The sequence below is a fragment of the Podarcis muralis genome, chromosome 10 (genome assembly GCF_964188315.1).
Source record: "Podarcis muralis chromosome 10, rPodMur119.hap1.1, whole genome shotgun sequence".
NCBI classification, from domain to species: domain Eukaryota; kingdom Metazoa; phylum Chordata; class Lepidosauria; order Squamata; family Lacertidae; genus Podarcis; species Podarcis muralis.
In genome coordinates, this window is record NC_135664.1 from 21,317,829 (window position 1) to 21,330,292 (window position 12,464).

The window sequence follows — 12,464 nt, forward strand, 5'->3', positions numbered from 1 at the left end:
CCCTTGCAGCCTCTTCTTGTATCCTGTCTTAGTTGCTTACCAAAATAATTTCTAAAAGTCTCCAGATTTCATTGCATGGTGAAATTATACATTTTTTATTCGGGATCATGGTGTTGTTGTCATCAGCCCATTATAATGTTTTAACGGCACTGATTAACAAAAAATGCTCTGTTTGATTGTTCTAGTACAGTATAACTGAATGCTGCTTTTATCCCTTCATTCTCCTAGGGAGCTGGTTAAATGCAATTGTGTCAATAACGAAAGAAGGGCAACCATGAGAATAGCAGGTAAGAAGAATGACCACCTTATTTTTTGGCTGGTGAAACAAGATACGTTAGTCTGCACGAAAATGAAGATCTGTCCTCACAACGTTTCACAGTTTAGTTAATCATGAGTGTTTAGTTTTGAAATGGTCAGCTGTCATTTAATTCATTGGGACTACAGTGGTACCTCGCAAACGAAATTAATTCGTTCCGCGAGTTTTTTCTTCTTGCGAGTTTTTTGTCTTGCGAAGCACGGTTTCCCATAGGAATGCATTGAAAATCAACCAATGCGTTCCTATGGAAACCGCCTTCAGACCAGGTCCGGGGACAGTCTGTCCCCCGACCTCTTCTGAAGGCTGGGGGGGGGGGGGACAAGGGCTTTTCTTCCCACTGCCAGCCTTCAGAACACCCTTCTCCCCACCTCCCGCCCCACAAGCTCCGGGGACAGGAGGGCTTTGCTGCCGACTACCAGCATTTTAAAAGCCCCCGGGACAGCGGAGAGTTCTCTGCTGTCCCGGGGCGATTTTAAAATGCTGGCGGGCGGCAGCGAAGCCTCCGCTGTCCCGGGGCAATTTTAAAATGCTGGCGGGCGGCAGTGAAGGCTTCGCTGCCGCCCGCCAGCATTTTAAGATCGCCCAGGACAGCGGAGAAGTCTCCGCTGTCCTGGCGAAAGTCTTTGCTCCCCCCGCCTGCCTTCAAAAGCCGTCGGGATAGCGAAGAAACGCGCTGCGCTTCTCCGCTATCCCGGGAAGGCAGGCGGTCGGGAGCAAAGACCTTTGCCCCCCGCCGGCCTTCAGAAGAGGTCCAGGACCTCTTCTGAAGGCCGGCGGTGGGCGAAAGTCTTTGCTCCCGACCGCCAGCATTTTAAAAGAGGTCCCCGGAGATTTCCCTATGGGCTTTCTTCTTGCGAAGCAAGCCCATAGGGAAATTCGTCTGGCGAAGCACCTCGAAAAATGGAAAACCCTTTCTTCTTGCGAGTTTTCCGTCTTGCGAGGCATTCGTCTTGCGAGGTACCACTGTATATGGCCAGGCTGGTTTAAATTATGTGTGGTTTGAGGTGTATCTGTTTTTTCCAGGCCTGCTTTTCGTAGCATTATTAGTATATTAGGAATGGGAGCAGTCAGGAATGGATTTTGGTATGTTCAAGGTCTGGGAAGTTTATCTTTTGTTATATAAATGTTTTTACTTCAGTTTTATAATACAAATGAATAAAAAGAGGAGCAAAATGCAACAGCACTAATGAGAGCAGTCATACACGTTCATGCCAGAATTAATACATTTCACCAGTCCATTTCTATAATAAAGTGCCATGTGTATGATACATATTTTAGAGGTACGTTGCAATATATACAGATACATAGTTTGGGGGGGGAACCATATTTGATAATAAGCTCTCTATTCTTTATATTCTAATAAAATTTATTCAAAAGAAAGAAAGAAACACACACACAGCAAGGCTCGTTTTGGTGGGCCAAGGGCTCTTGTTCCTTTTCCAGCAGCATTCAGGGTGTTGCTCTTTTTGATCTAGAAGTCTTAGTCAGATGGCTTGACAAATGTGTTGTTGCATCAAAATAATAGCAGTTGGTGATAACGCATCCTTTTTTCGGAGCAGGAGCTGCAAAATTGGCGGTAGCGGTAGCCGTATTTCTGCTGACATTTTACGTCATATCCCAAGTATTTGAAATAAAAATGGACGCCAGCCTAGGGAACCTGTTTGGTAAGCGATTTGCTTCTGTTGTTTTCCCTGCATATAATATCAGCCAGCATTATGCCACTAAACAGTGTAATCTTACACACATCTATTCAGATTTAATTCCCAATGAGTTCAGTGGAGCTTACTTCCTAGTAAGTGGATAGAGTTGCAGGCTAGGTGATTTATGCATGTTATAAAACTGCTTTGAAAGAATTACTGTATTTCTCTTCTGAGTCTTGTGTTCTCATATATGCTGTGAAGTTAAACTAAACCGTGCCGGGTGGTTTTGTTTTGTTTTTGTTTTTTGCAAATTGCTTATCAGCAGCAGCAAGTCAAAGAGAGTCCTGCTTTCATTTATTTTATTTTATTTTATTTGTTGCTAATTTCTTAGTGTTTTGCTTCCTGTTTTATATACAGAAAAAGTTTTATTTTTAATCTTTACTTATAGCAAATAAAACTTTATAGAACCTAAAATGGCTTTCTTTAATGAGCCAATAACTCAATCACACAATTTAGAATGGAGAAATACTAATTTGTAGGCAGTTATCCCATCCAGCGCTGTGGGTAAAAGCTTCAGTGCCTAGGGCTTGCCGATCAAAAGGTCGGCGGTTCGAATCCCCGCGGCAGGGTGCGCTCCCGTTGTTCGGTCCCAGCGCCTGCCAACCTACCAGTTCGAAAGCACTCCCGGGTGCAAGTAGATAAATAGGGACCGCTTACTAGCGGAAAGGTAAACGGCGTTTCCGTGTGCTGCGCTGGCTCGCCTGAGCAGCGATGTCACGCTGGCCACGTGACCTGGAAGTGTCTCCGGACAGCGCTGGCCCCTGGCCTCTTGAGTGAGATGGGCGCACAACCCTAGAGTCTGTCAAGACTGGCCCGTACGGGCAGGGGTACCTTTACCTTTACCTTTTATCCCATCCAGTAAAAATACTGTTCTGTGACAGCACGTTCTGCACTAAAACTGGAATTGTATAGCTTCTGTAGGCCAGCATTGTCTAACCTTGGAGAAAAGCCGTAACTTTAAAGCTTTCTCTTCTATTTGATAGATGTTGACGTGTTTTGTTTGTTTGAACATGATTAAGGAATGATATAAAATGTTATCTCTTTCAGCAAGATCACCACTGGAGCTACCTGCACGGCGTAAGTATCGTATAGCAGGGTTTTTACTTTTTCGTGTTCTATGTTCTTAGTTCTTCTATAAATCCAAAATAAGATGCACATGACCCACAGGCAATCTCCAGCCCACTCTCTTATTCCAACTTTCCTAAGAATGACTAGAGCACATGTGAATTTACACACAGTGGCAGAGCAGGACCATAGGGGCTGGGGCAGAAAGCCTTGGTGGAGTGGTCATGAGCCCTGGGTTTGAGTTTCCTTGCTGAAAACCCTTCTAGCTACTAATGAACTGAAGCTAACTCCACCACCTAGATGGGGCCCTAGAAGGTACCTATTATTCCTCCTTTTTCTTCTTCCTGGATGGAGATATTCCCACTTCTTGACTCGGGCTTACAGCAAAGCCATTAAAATTGTTCAGGAGTGTTTAACATTTGCTTTGATCACTTTTTCAAAGAGGTGGCTCATCTCAGACATGGTGGCTCATCCTCTTGGCACTGTACTCACAATAATAATAATAAATTATAGACAGACACACACACACCCTGCCCATCTGGCTGGGTTTCCCCAGCCACTTTGGGAGGCTTCCAACAGAATATTAAAAACAGGATAAAACATCAAACCTTAAAAACTTCCCTAAACAGGGATGCCTTCAGATGTCTTCTAAAAGTCAGATAGTTGTCTATTTCCTTGACATCTGATGAGAGGGTATTCATAGAATCATAGAGTTGGAAGAGACCACAAGGGCCATCGAGTCCAACCCCCTGCCAAGCAGGAAACACCATCAGAGCACTCCTGACATATGGTTGTCAAGCCTCTGCTTAAAGACCTCCAAAGAAGGAGACTCCACCACACTCCTTGGCAGCAAATTCCACTGTCGAACAGCTCTTACTGTCAGGAAGTTCTTCCTAATGTTTAGGTGGAATCTTCTTTCTTGTAGTTTGGATCCATTGCTCCATGTCCGCTTCTCTGGAGCAGCAGAAAACAACCTTTCTCCCTCCTCTATATGACATCCTTTTATATATTTGAACATGGCTATCATATCACCCCTTAACCTCCTCTTCTCCAGGCTAAACATGCCCAGCTCCCTTAGCCGTTCCTCATAAGGCATCGTTTCCAGGCCTTTGACCATTTTGGTTGCCCTCCTCTGGACACGTTCCAGTTTGTCAGTGTCCCTCTTGAACTGTGGTTCCACAGAGCGGGCGCCACTATGGAGAAGGCCCTCTGCCTGGCTCCCTGTAACTTCGCTTTTCGCAGTGAGGGAACCGCCAGAAGGCCCTTGGAGCTGGACCTTAGTGTCCAGGCTGAACGATGGGAGTGGAGACGCTCCTTCGGGTATACTGGGCCAAGGCCATCACTGGGATGGGTCAGGGCCAAGGCAGCAACAGCAAGGTTTGCGGGAGCATCTGTGTGGGGCTGCTGAACCTGGAGTTCCCCTGACATCTCCACCTTGCTTCATCCTGACCACTGCAGTGCCGCCACTGGGAAGATGCCACTGCCTCCACACCACCCTATATGAACCACCACTGGAATGTTCAGCTCCAGATTTACATATTCTTTATGTTCTGCCCAGTGAACATTACAGTGAGCTATATCTCAACCCGGGTCCCCATTTTTTGCTGGACCAGGACTCCATCAATCCTAAGCAGGATGGGCAATGGAAGCTGTAGTCCCAACAACATTTGGAGACTCAAGCTTGGGGTAGCCATTGCATTTACCTCCGTCCTTCTGTGTAATTTGTGGAGCCTGAAAAAGAAAGAGCCGTATACAAACAGCTGGGCAGCTCAGTTGGTTAGAGCGTGGTGCTGACAGTGGCAAGGTTTCTGGTTCGATCCCGGCTGCATATTCCTGCCTTGCAGGGGGTTACTTCCAACTCTGTAAAATATCTATATCTCAGAAAGAATTCACATTCCAGAACGCATGATTTGCACATGTCTGCTCTAGTAGAAGTTGGTGGGGTAAAGGATGCTGCTTTTATTTCCCAGTTCTTAACCGTTAACATAATATTCATCAAGACAAGTGTGTAATTTTTTTGGCTTCACAAAACACTTTTCCAGATGATTTTCTTAAAAAAAACCATCCTGTTGAAATCAAGGTGTTCATGCTGTATAGTCTTCAGAAAGAAAGAGAAGAGATGTTGTATAGTTTTTCTGCTAATGGAATTTATTTTTCCCTCCAAAGCTACAAAACCCCCGAGATATAAATGTGGAACGACTAAAATTTGTCCAGAGAACCATTTTGCATTCAAAATGGCAAGTGGAGCAGCCAACGTCGTTGGGCCTAAAATTTGCGTAGAAGATAATGTGTACGTATCACCTGATTTCTCTTCTGTTGGTTTTCGGAAGGTAGTTTTGGATAATTTGCACTCTAGTCTTGAATAGAAAATGTACATTGCCTTTAATTTAGTTTGGAAACAAAAGACACATTCCCTGAGTGCTTGCAATTGTTCCTGTGCCTAGATCTCTACAGCAGGCTATAACTATATATAGTGTATCACCAAACACTATTGCCCATAGGAGGTTGGCGCATTCACGATTCCATTGAGAGATCATCAGGGGGTTTGGGCTGGGTGTTCATCAGTATGCAGATGACACCCAGCTCTACCTCTCCTTTAAATCAGAACCAGTGAAGGCGGTGAAGGTCCTGTGTGAGTGCCTGGAGGCGGTTGGAGGATGGATGGCGGCTAACAGATTGAGGCTGAATCCTGACAAGACAGAAGTACTGTTTTTGGGGGACAGGGGGCGGGCAGGTGTGGGGGATTCCCTGGTCCTGAATGGGGTAACTGTGCCCCTGAAGGACCAGGTGCGCAGCCTGGGAGTCATTTTGGACTCACAGCTGTCCATGGAGGCACAGGTTAATTCTGTGTCCAGGGCAGCTGTCTACCAGCTCCACCTGGTACGCAGGCTAAGACCCTACCTGCCCGCAGACTGTCTTGCCAGAGTGGTGCATGCTCTAGTTATCTCCCGCTTGGACTACTGCAACGCGCTCTACGTGGGGCTACCTTTGAAGGTGACCCGGAAACTGCAATTAATCCAGAATGCGGCCGCTAGACTGGTGACTGGGAGTGGCCGCCGGGACCACATAACACCAGTTCTGAGAGATCTGCATTGGCTCCCAGTACGTTTCCGAGCACAATTCAAAGTGTTGGTGCTGACCTTTAAAGCCCTAAACGGCCTCGGTCCAGTATATCTGAAGGAGCGTCTCCACCCCCATCGTTCAGCCCGGACACTGAGATCCAGCGCCGAGGGCCTTCTGGCGGTTCCCTCATTGCGAGAAGTAAGGTTACAGGGAACCAGGCAGAGGGCCTTCTCGGTAGTGGCTCCTGCCCTGTGGAACGCCCTCCCAGCAGATGTCAAAGCAATAAACAACTATTTTACTTTTAGAAGTCATCTGAAGGCAGCCCTCTTTAGGGAAGTTTTTAATGTTTGATGCTGTACTGTTTTTAATATTCAGTTGGAAGCCGCCCAGAGTGGCTGGGGAAACCCAGCCAGATGGGCGGGGTATAAATAATAAATTATTATTATTATTATTATTTCTGCTACCCAGTCAAGTTGATTTTGCTTAGGCAGACTTTCTTTTCTTTTCTGATAGTTTAAATTGCAAATACAGGAGGAGGTGGGCAGCTTTCATTAATTCGATTTTTAATGCTGGCTGCCTTTTTCTTTATTCTTTTATGTTTTTGGCGGTGCAAAAATTGTTTCAGTGCTGGCTTTTTTTATGTAATTAAGTGCCTTGGCCGCTGTTTTACATTGGATTGGCAGGATGTAAGATTTCTTAATAAACAATATCTGATCCAGTCCAGGGAAAATGGGAAGAACTGGTGTTTCTGGCACCAAAATGCATGGTGCGAGAGAAGGGTGCATGAAGCCTGTCTTTCTTTGTTTTTAAGCAACTACATCCATTCTTGCAGTTGTGTGTTGATATGCCAAATCAGCAGCACAGAAAGTGGAAACAATAAAATTTATGGGTATCTTGTGGTTATGAATGTTAATGCGTGTATGTTCCACATGCTTCACATAACTGTACTCTATTAAGATAATGTCATAAGACGTCAAGCTGGAGGCTACTCTTTTAATTGCAAAGGGTTTTACCCAGTCTTGGCAGTCAGGTCTTGGTTGGCAGAATGGAGAAGGGTGCAGATTTGGGCATTTCTTCCTGCATCTCCTCTCAATATGCTCTAGTCTAGAGGGTCCTTCCAGGGACGCGGGTGGCGTTGTGATCTAAACCACTGAGCCTCTTGGACTTGCCGATCAAAAGGTCGGCGGTTCGAATCCCCAACGGGTGAGCTCCCGTTGTTCTGTCCCAGCTCCTGCCAACCTAGCAGTTCGAAAGCATGCAAGCGCAAGTAGATAAATAGGTACCGCTGTGGCAGGAAGGTAAATGGCATTTCCATGTGCTCTTGCTTCCATCACAGTGTCCCGTTGCACTAAGAAGCGGTTTAGTCATACTGGCCACATGACCCAGAAAGCTGTCTGTGGACAAATGCCTGCTCCCTTGGCCTAAAAACAAGATGAGCACCGCACCCCATAGTCACCTTTGACTGGACTTAACTGTCCAAGGGTCCTTTAAGAGCAGCCTTTCTTAACCTGTGGGTCCCCAGGTGTTGTTGAACTACAACTCCCATCACCCCTAGCTAGCAAGGCCAGAGCTCAGGGATGATGGGAGTTGTAGTCTAACAACTTCTGGGGACCCACAGGTTGAGAACCGCTGTTTAAGAGGGTCCTCCCACCCCTCTGGAGGTTTAAGGGGGACCTGGGAGGACTTGGGGGAAGAAGGAATTGCCAGAAATGGCTTCCTGCCCCTTTCCACTGACAAAAGCCTTCCTTAACCATTAGCGGAGTGACACGGTTGGATACAGCCCCAAATGTTTAGTAATAGGTTAGGTTTTGTCACTTTTTACTGTGATTAAAATGGCATTGTAAGATTAGAAGCATTTGTGACTATGGGGCAGCCGCTTTCCTCCGTGTGGCTTCAACTCATCATCAGGGTCAGTAGCAGAACTTTCCCCACCCACCCCCACTTAAGTATACAAAACTCAAAGTCCATTTCTGTAAGATTAGTATCCAGCAAAATAACATATTATTTGCAAACTTTTTTGCTCCGTACAGGCCATTTTCCCTAGTGGAGTTAGTCAGTCTCATACTCTGCTTTATAATTTACCAGGATGAAACCTAAGCTGTCCATACTCGCCTGTGTTTTTTTATCCTGGATGCAAATTTACTGTAGAATGCTGGAGATAATGTCAAGGTTTAAGGATGGATTTGTTCTAGCGATTAACAGCCATGCCAAATATTTGCATAGTTTCTTTACTGTTCTGCTGTATACACAACCATCCCGAAAGGGCTCAGCCCTGCCAGTCCAGTGCTAGCCTTACTCAGAGTAGACTCATTGAAATTAATGAACATGACTTAGGCCCATTGTTTTTAATGGAGCTTAATTGGATATATTCCAAATTTTTTTGGTGGGAGGTATTTCTGGCCCAGCTTCTCCAGAGTCCCTGGTCATCTGCTTTCCTCTTACAACTTTGAGAGTTACTTGTGCATTCTTGTGCATGTTCATATTAAGAGTTTTATTCTTCTTTCAATCACTATTTCTCTCGAAACTTCTGGAGCCATTGTTTGGCCTCCTTGCTCCTTTGCCCTTTCACCCCAACCAGCCAGCTGGCTCCAAAGCTTCCAGATTGATTTATTTCACTGCAAGATTAGATTACGTATCCAAAGGCCAGAGTTGTGATCTGGAACCTCAGGTGACATCTGATGGACTTACGAAGCAGGAGAAGAAGTGTTTCTTGATGTATCCGATGAGGTTGATGTCCTCCTTTAAATGCTTCCTCCATTGCTTCAGAAGTTAAGATGGCATTCAGGCTGTGCTGAGCAGGGCTGCAGGGTCCCTTTTAAGGCTTGCAGCTTGGGGACTTCTTTCAGATCTGGCTCTTAACTGTGCACCCCCAAGTTCACCTGTGTCACACGCCTTTCTCAAAGCTCAGTTGGCACACCTGGTGGCCTCCTTACCCAAGTCATCCTCTCTTAAAATTTTAATCCATTGTTTCTCAAACTTGGGTCCCCAGCTCTTGTTGGGACTACAACTCCCATCATCCATGACCGCTGGTCCTGCTAGCCGTGGATGATGGAAGTTGTAGTCTGGCAACAGCTGGGGACCCACGTTTGACAAACGCAGTGTTAATCGTACACTCTGAATGGAATTTCAGACCTTGAAATCCTTTCTACCAGCACTTCAGCAGGAAACCTAAAGTGATGCGTTGCTACCCCCTTGTGGTAAATCCTATGCATCACAGTAGCTAACTCACGACAGAATTGGTTAAAAAAAAAAAACCCAACACCTGTATCTTAAAAATGAAATACAATACTTGGCTCACAAATGCTGTTCTGCTGTGACAATCTGATGGTCCATAAAGGACATCATGTGTGCTGAACCCAAACCATAACCCAGCAAAGGCCATATCAAGAGTATTTTCTCTTCCATAGCCCAGCTCTTGTTTCAGTTTCTATGCTCTGTAAGATAGTGCCAGAAAAGCTGCTCTGTAGATGGACCTGTTGTTTAACAGGAAGTTGATTAAGATGGTGCATGTTCTTCTTCTTATAATAATAATAGGAGGTTCTCTTTCCCCAGAAATGGGACATGGGTTGGGTTAATTAGTCAGATTTGCTTAACTTGAAGAACATGTGTTAGTTAAAGCTGTATATTTTGAGATTGGCTAGATGTGTCTCACTGCTGGCAGTGGAATAACTGGTCTCCCTGAATTGTAGCTTTTCATAGTAGACCCTGGGTGGACTCCTCTTGCATGTTAGATCAGATGCACAGTCTAATTTGTTATGCTGTCTGCCATCTGTAATAATTTAAGGTGATGATGGAAAAAGAACCAACATTGCCTGTAGCAGTAACGTGTGCAAATTTCATTTAGCCCAGAGGGGAGAAGTTCACATTTCTTACAGGATGTCGTTAGAAAGTATACTGTACTCTCCACAACCTCCAGTTGGCAGCGGGGAGTTGGAGAGGGGGAAAGCCTGTCATAATTCCCTTTCTCTGCGGTTTTTGTTTCAGGTTGATGAGTGGAGTTAAAAACAATGTTGGAAGAGGGATTAATATAGCGCTGGTCAATGGTAAGTGACTGGTTTGGGGTTTTTAAACCATACCAGCGTTCTTATATTAACGTTAAAACTATTTCCAGGCAAGTAGTAATGAAGCCTGAATGTTGGCATGGAGAATTAATCATAATAGAAGGCAAATTTCACATGTGGAATGACTGGATCTAGCTGCAAATGAACAGTCAGTGGTAACTTTCAAAAGTGGCTAGCATGACCTGCAACTAAATGTTGCAGCGTAGAGTGGTCCTGTTCAGGGTCCTTCCAGAATAATTCCGTTCCACTCCCCCACCATCATTTCCCCCCCTGCTTTCCCCACAGAACACGCCCAGTCCTCATTTTCCAGGGGAGGGTTCTCTTCATCTGGTTACCTGCAAACCTTCAGCTTCCACCGATGCTACTGATAACCTCCCTTCTTTGTGTGTGAATGGCACCATTTTGCCAACATACAGATCTACACTTGGAAAAAATAGTGTATATGTACTGACTGTTTCCTTGAGAAGAAACATACAAGGTCTGGCTGGCACTGGTTCTCGCTTTGTTAACTGAAAGGTTTCATTCGCTCCTTCCTTCATGGCAGCCGACAGCACTGAAACAAAATCACAGTAAAACTTATAAAAATTGATTGGATCCTAGCACGCTCTTGCCTTTTTGTACTTGAAGTCATTAGAATAATTCCAGAAAGAGGTTGCTGCCATCACCCTTTGCAAAAACCTTAATAACTTGGGTGACTCTGAGCTGAACTGTTGCCCGTTGCTTCCTAGGATGTTGTCCTCTAGCAGTCCAGCCCTAAATGGGCAGAGTTTGGGGGGTATTCCTGCTAATTACCTACTTCTTAAAACCTTCAAGAAACTCTAAAACAGTTCTGATTGTGGTTTTTTTGTAGTTTACACGGTGATTTTGGTTTGCTAATGAAACTGTTGGCCAATAGGAGTTCACATTTCTGTCCCCAAACGTAATCTAATCTTTGTGTGTAGACTGTGATTAAATCCAGCACTGCATCCCTGTTGTAAGCAGACCACCCTGATAACTTTATTAAAAATCTTTACAAAATGACAACTTGCATCTGTCAGTATTATATTTTTTTTAAGAAAAAACAACTAATTTGGAGGACAACTTCAGTGGAGGAGGACATTAGCCGAAAGCTTAGCCAAAGTTGTGTGTAATGGCTTTTAACATTCTGATAATCACTAGCTTTAAAAATGTGGAAATCACTCATGGCCTCTGCTGGTGATGGCTAAAGTCAAGCAATGGCCAAAGATGGAGGCAGATTCTGTTGCTGGTTGGCAGCTGCGTTAAAAGCCCACTTTGCTTTGTTATAAGCACAACAGTGCAGTGCCTTTTGAAGGGGCTGTTTGCAGCTTCCATGTGAGCAAAATCTGTTCACTTTATCTGTAGCAATTTTTGAACGTGCTATTCCATTAAACTTACTTATTAATCCTTTTCTAGGCAAAACAGGTAGCATGGTGGATACAAAATTCTTTGACATGTGGGGTGGAGGTAAGTGCTGGAATACTTGCTTCTTATATTAAAAAATCAGTATAAAATGAAAGTAGTTGAGTTTTCCCACTCAGATGTTGAAAGAAGAACTTTGAATTGAAAATTGCATTTTGATTTAAAAATAATAATAATCTCAGAATCTAGACATTTGAAACTTGTTGGCATTGCTAGGTTGTTTGCAGACCTGAAATATAAAATCTCCCATCAACTATCAAATACGTTATATGCTGGCAGGTGTGTGAGCGAAACTGAATGATCTCTGCATTTTTAGCTTGTGCAGATTGCTGAATAGGGAGCTGGACATTTAATTGGATTGATTCATTTAATGGCATGATTGATTGATTGATTGATTGATGGGTGGGGAAGAATGAGTTGGTTTGCTTCATTGCGAATCAGGTTTGTTTGTTAAAATGTGAAATTTTTACTTTTTAGCTCATTTTCATTTTGAATTATTTTGCTTCCTGATCTTTAGAGGATGCTTGGATTTAGTCCTTTACAATGGATTTTCCTTGCATTTTTTTTGCAGCTTATTTTTTGTGGCAATGTTGATTTTGCTACTGACGAGGATGTTCTATTTAGTTAAGTTTTATAGAATGTAGAAATTGTCTCTTTTTTGTTTTGGTATTATTTGCTGTTTATTTGAGATGTCTTAACCTATGTTGTAAACTGCTTAAGAGTTTTGTTTAACTACGAGCGGTATATAAATGGTCCAAAAACAACAACAACAACCATGCTTCTGAAATCCACACAGCAAAAGGCTGGGTGTGTTACGGGTGTACTCTCATCTCACAGCGG

The 12,464-nt window shown here is 44.1% G+C and overlaps 1 protein-coding gene across 1 annotated transcript in view; it reads left to right on the forward strand.

Moving 5' to 3' along the window:
- The window catches only part of FAM3C (FAM3 metabolism regulating signaling molecule C), a 37,264-nt gene that overhangs the window by 19,247 nt on the left and 5,553 nt on the right, over positions 1-12,464 (forward strand). Inside the window, exons 2-7 of the mRNA XM_077935860.1 lie at positions 229-287; positions 1,876-1,980; positions 3,064-3,093; positions 5,248-5,371; positions 10,129-10,187; positions 11,619-11,669. Coding sequence (XP_077791986.1) covers positions 275-287; positions 1,876-1,980; positions 3,064-3,093; positions 5,248-5,371; positions 10,129-10,187; positions 11,619-11,669 — 382 coding nt within the window. The 5' untranslated portion in view covers positions 229-274. The remainder of the gene's footprint in view (positions 1-228; positions 288-1,875; positions 1,981-3,063; positions 3,094-5,247; positions 5,372-10,128; positions 10,188-11,618; positions 11,670-12,464) is intronic.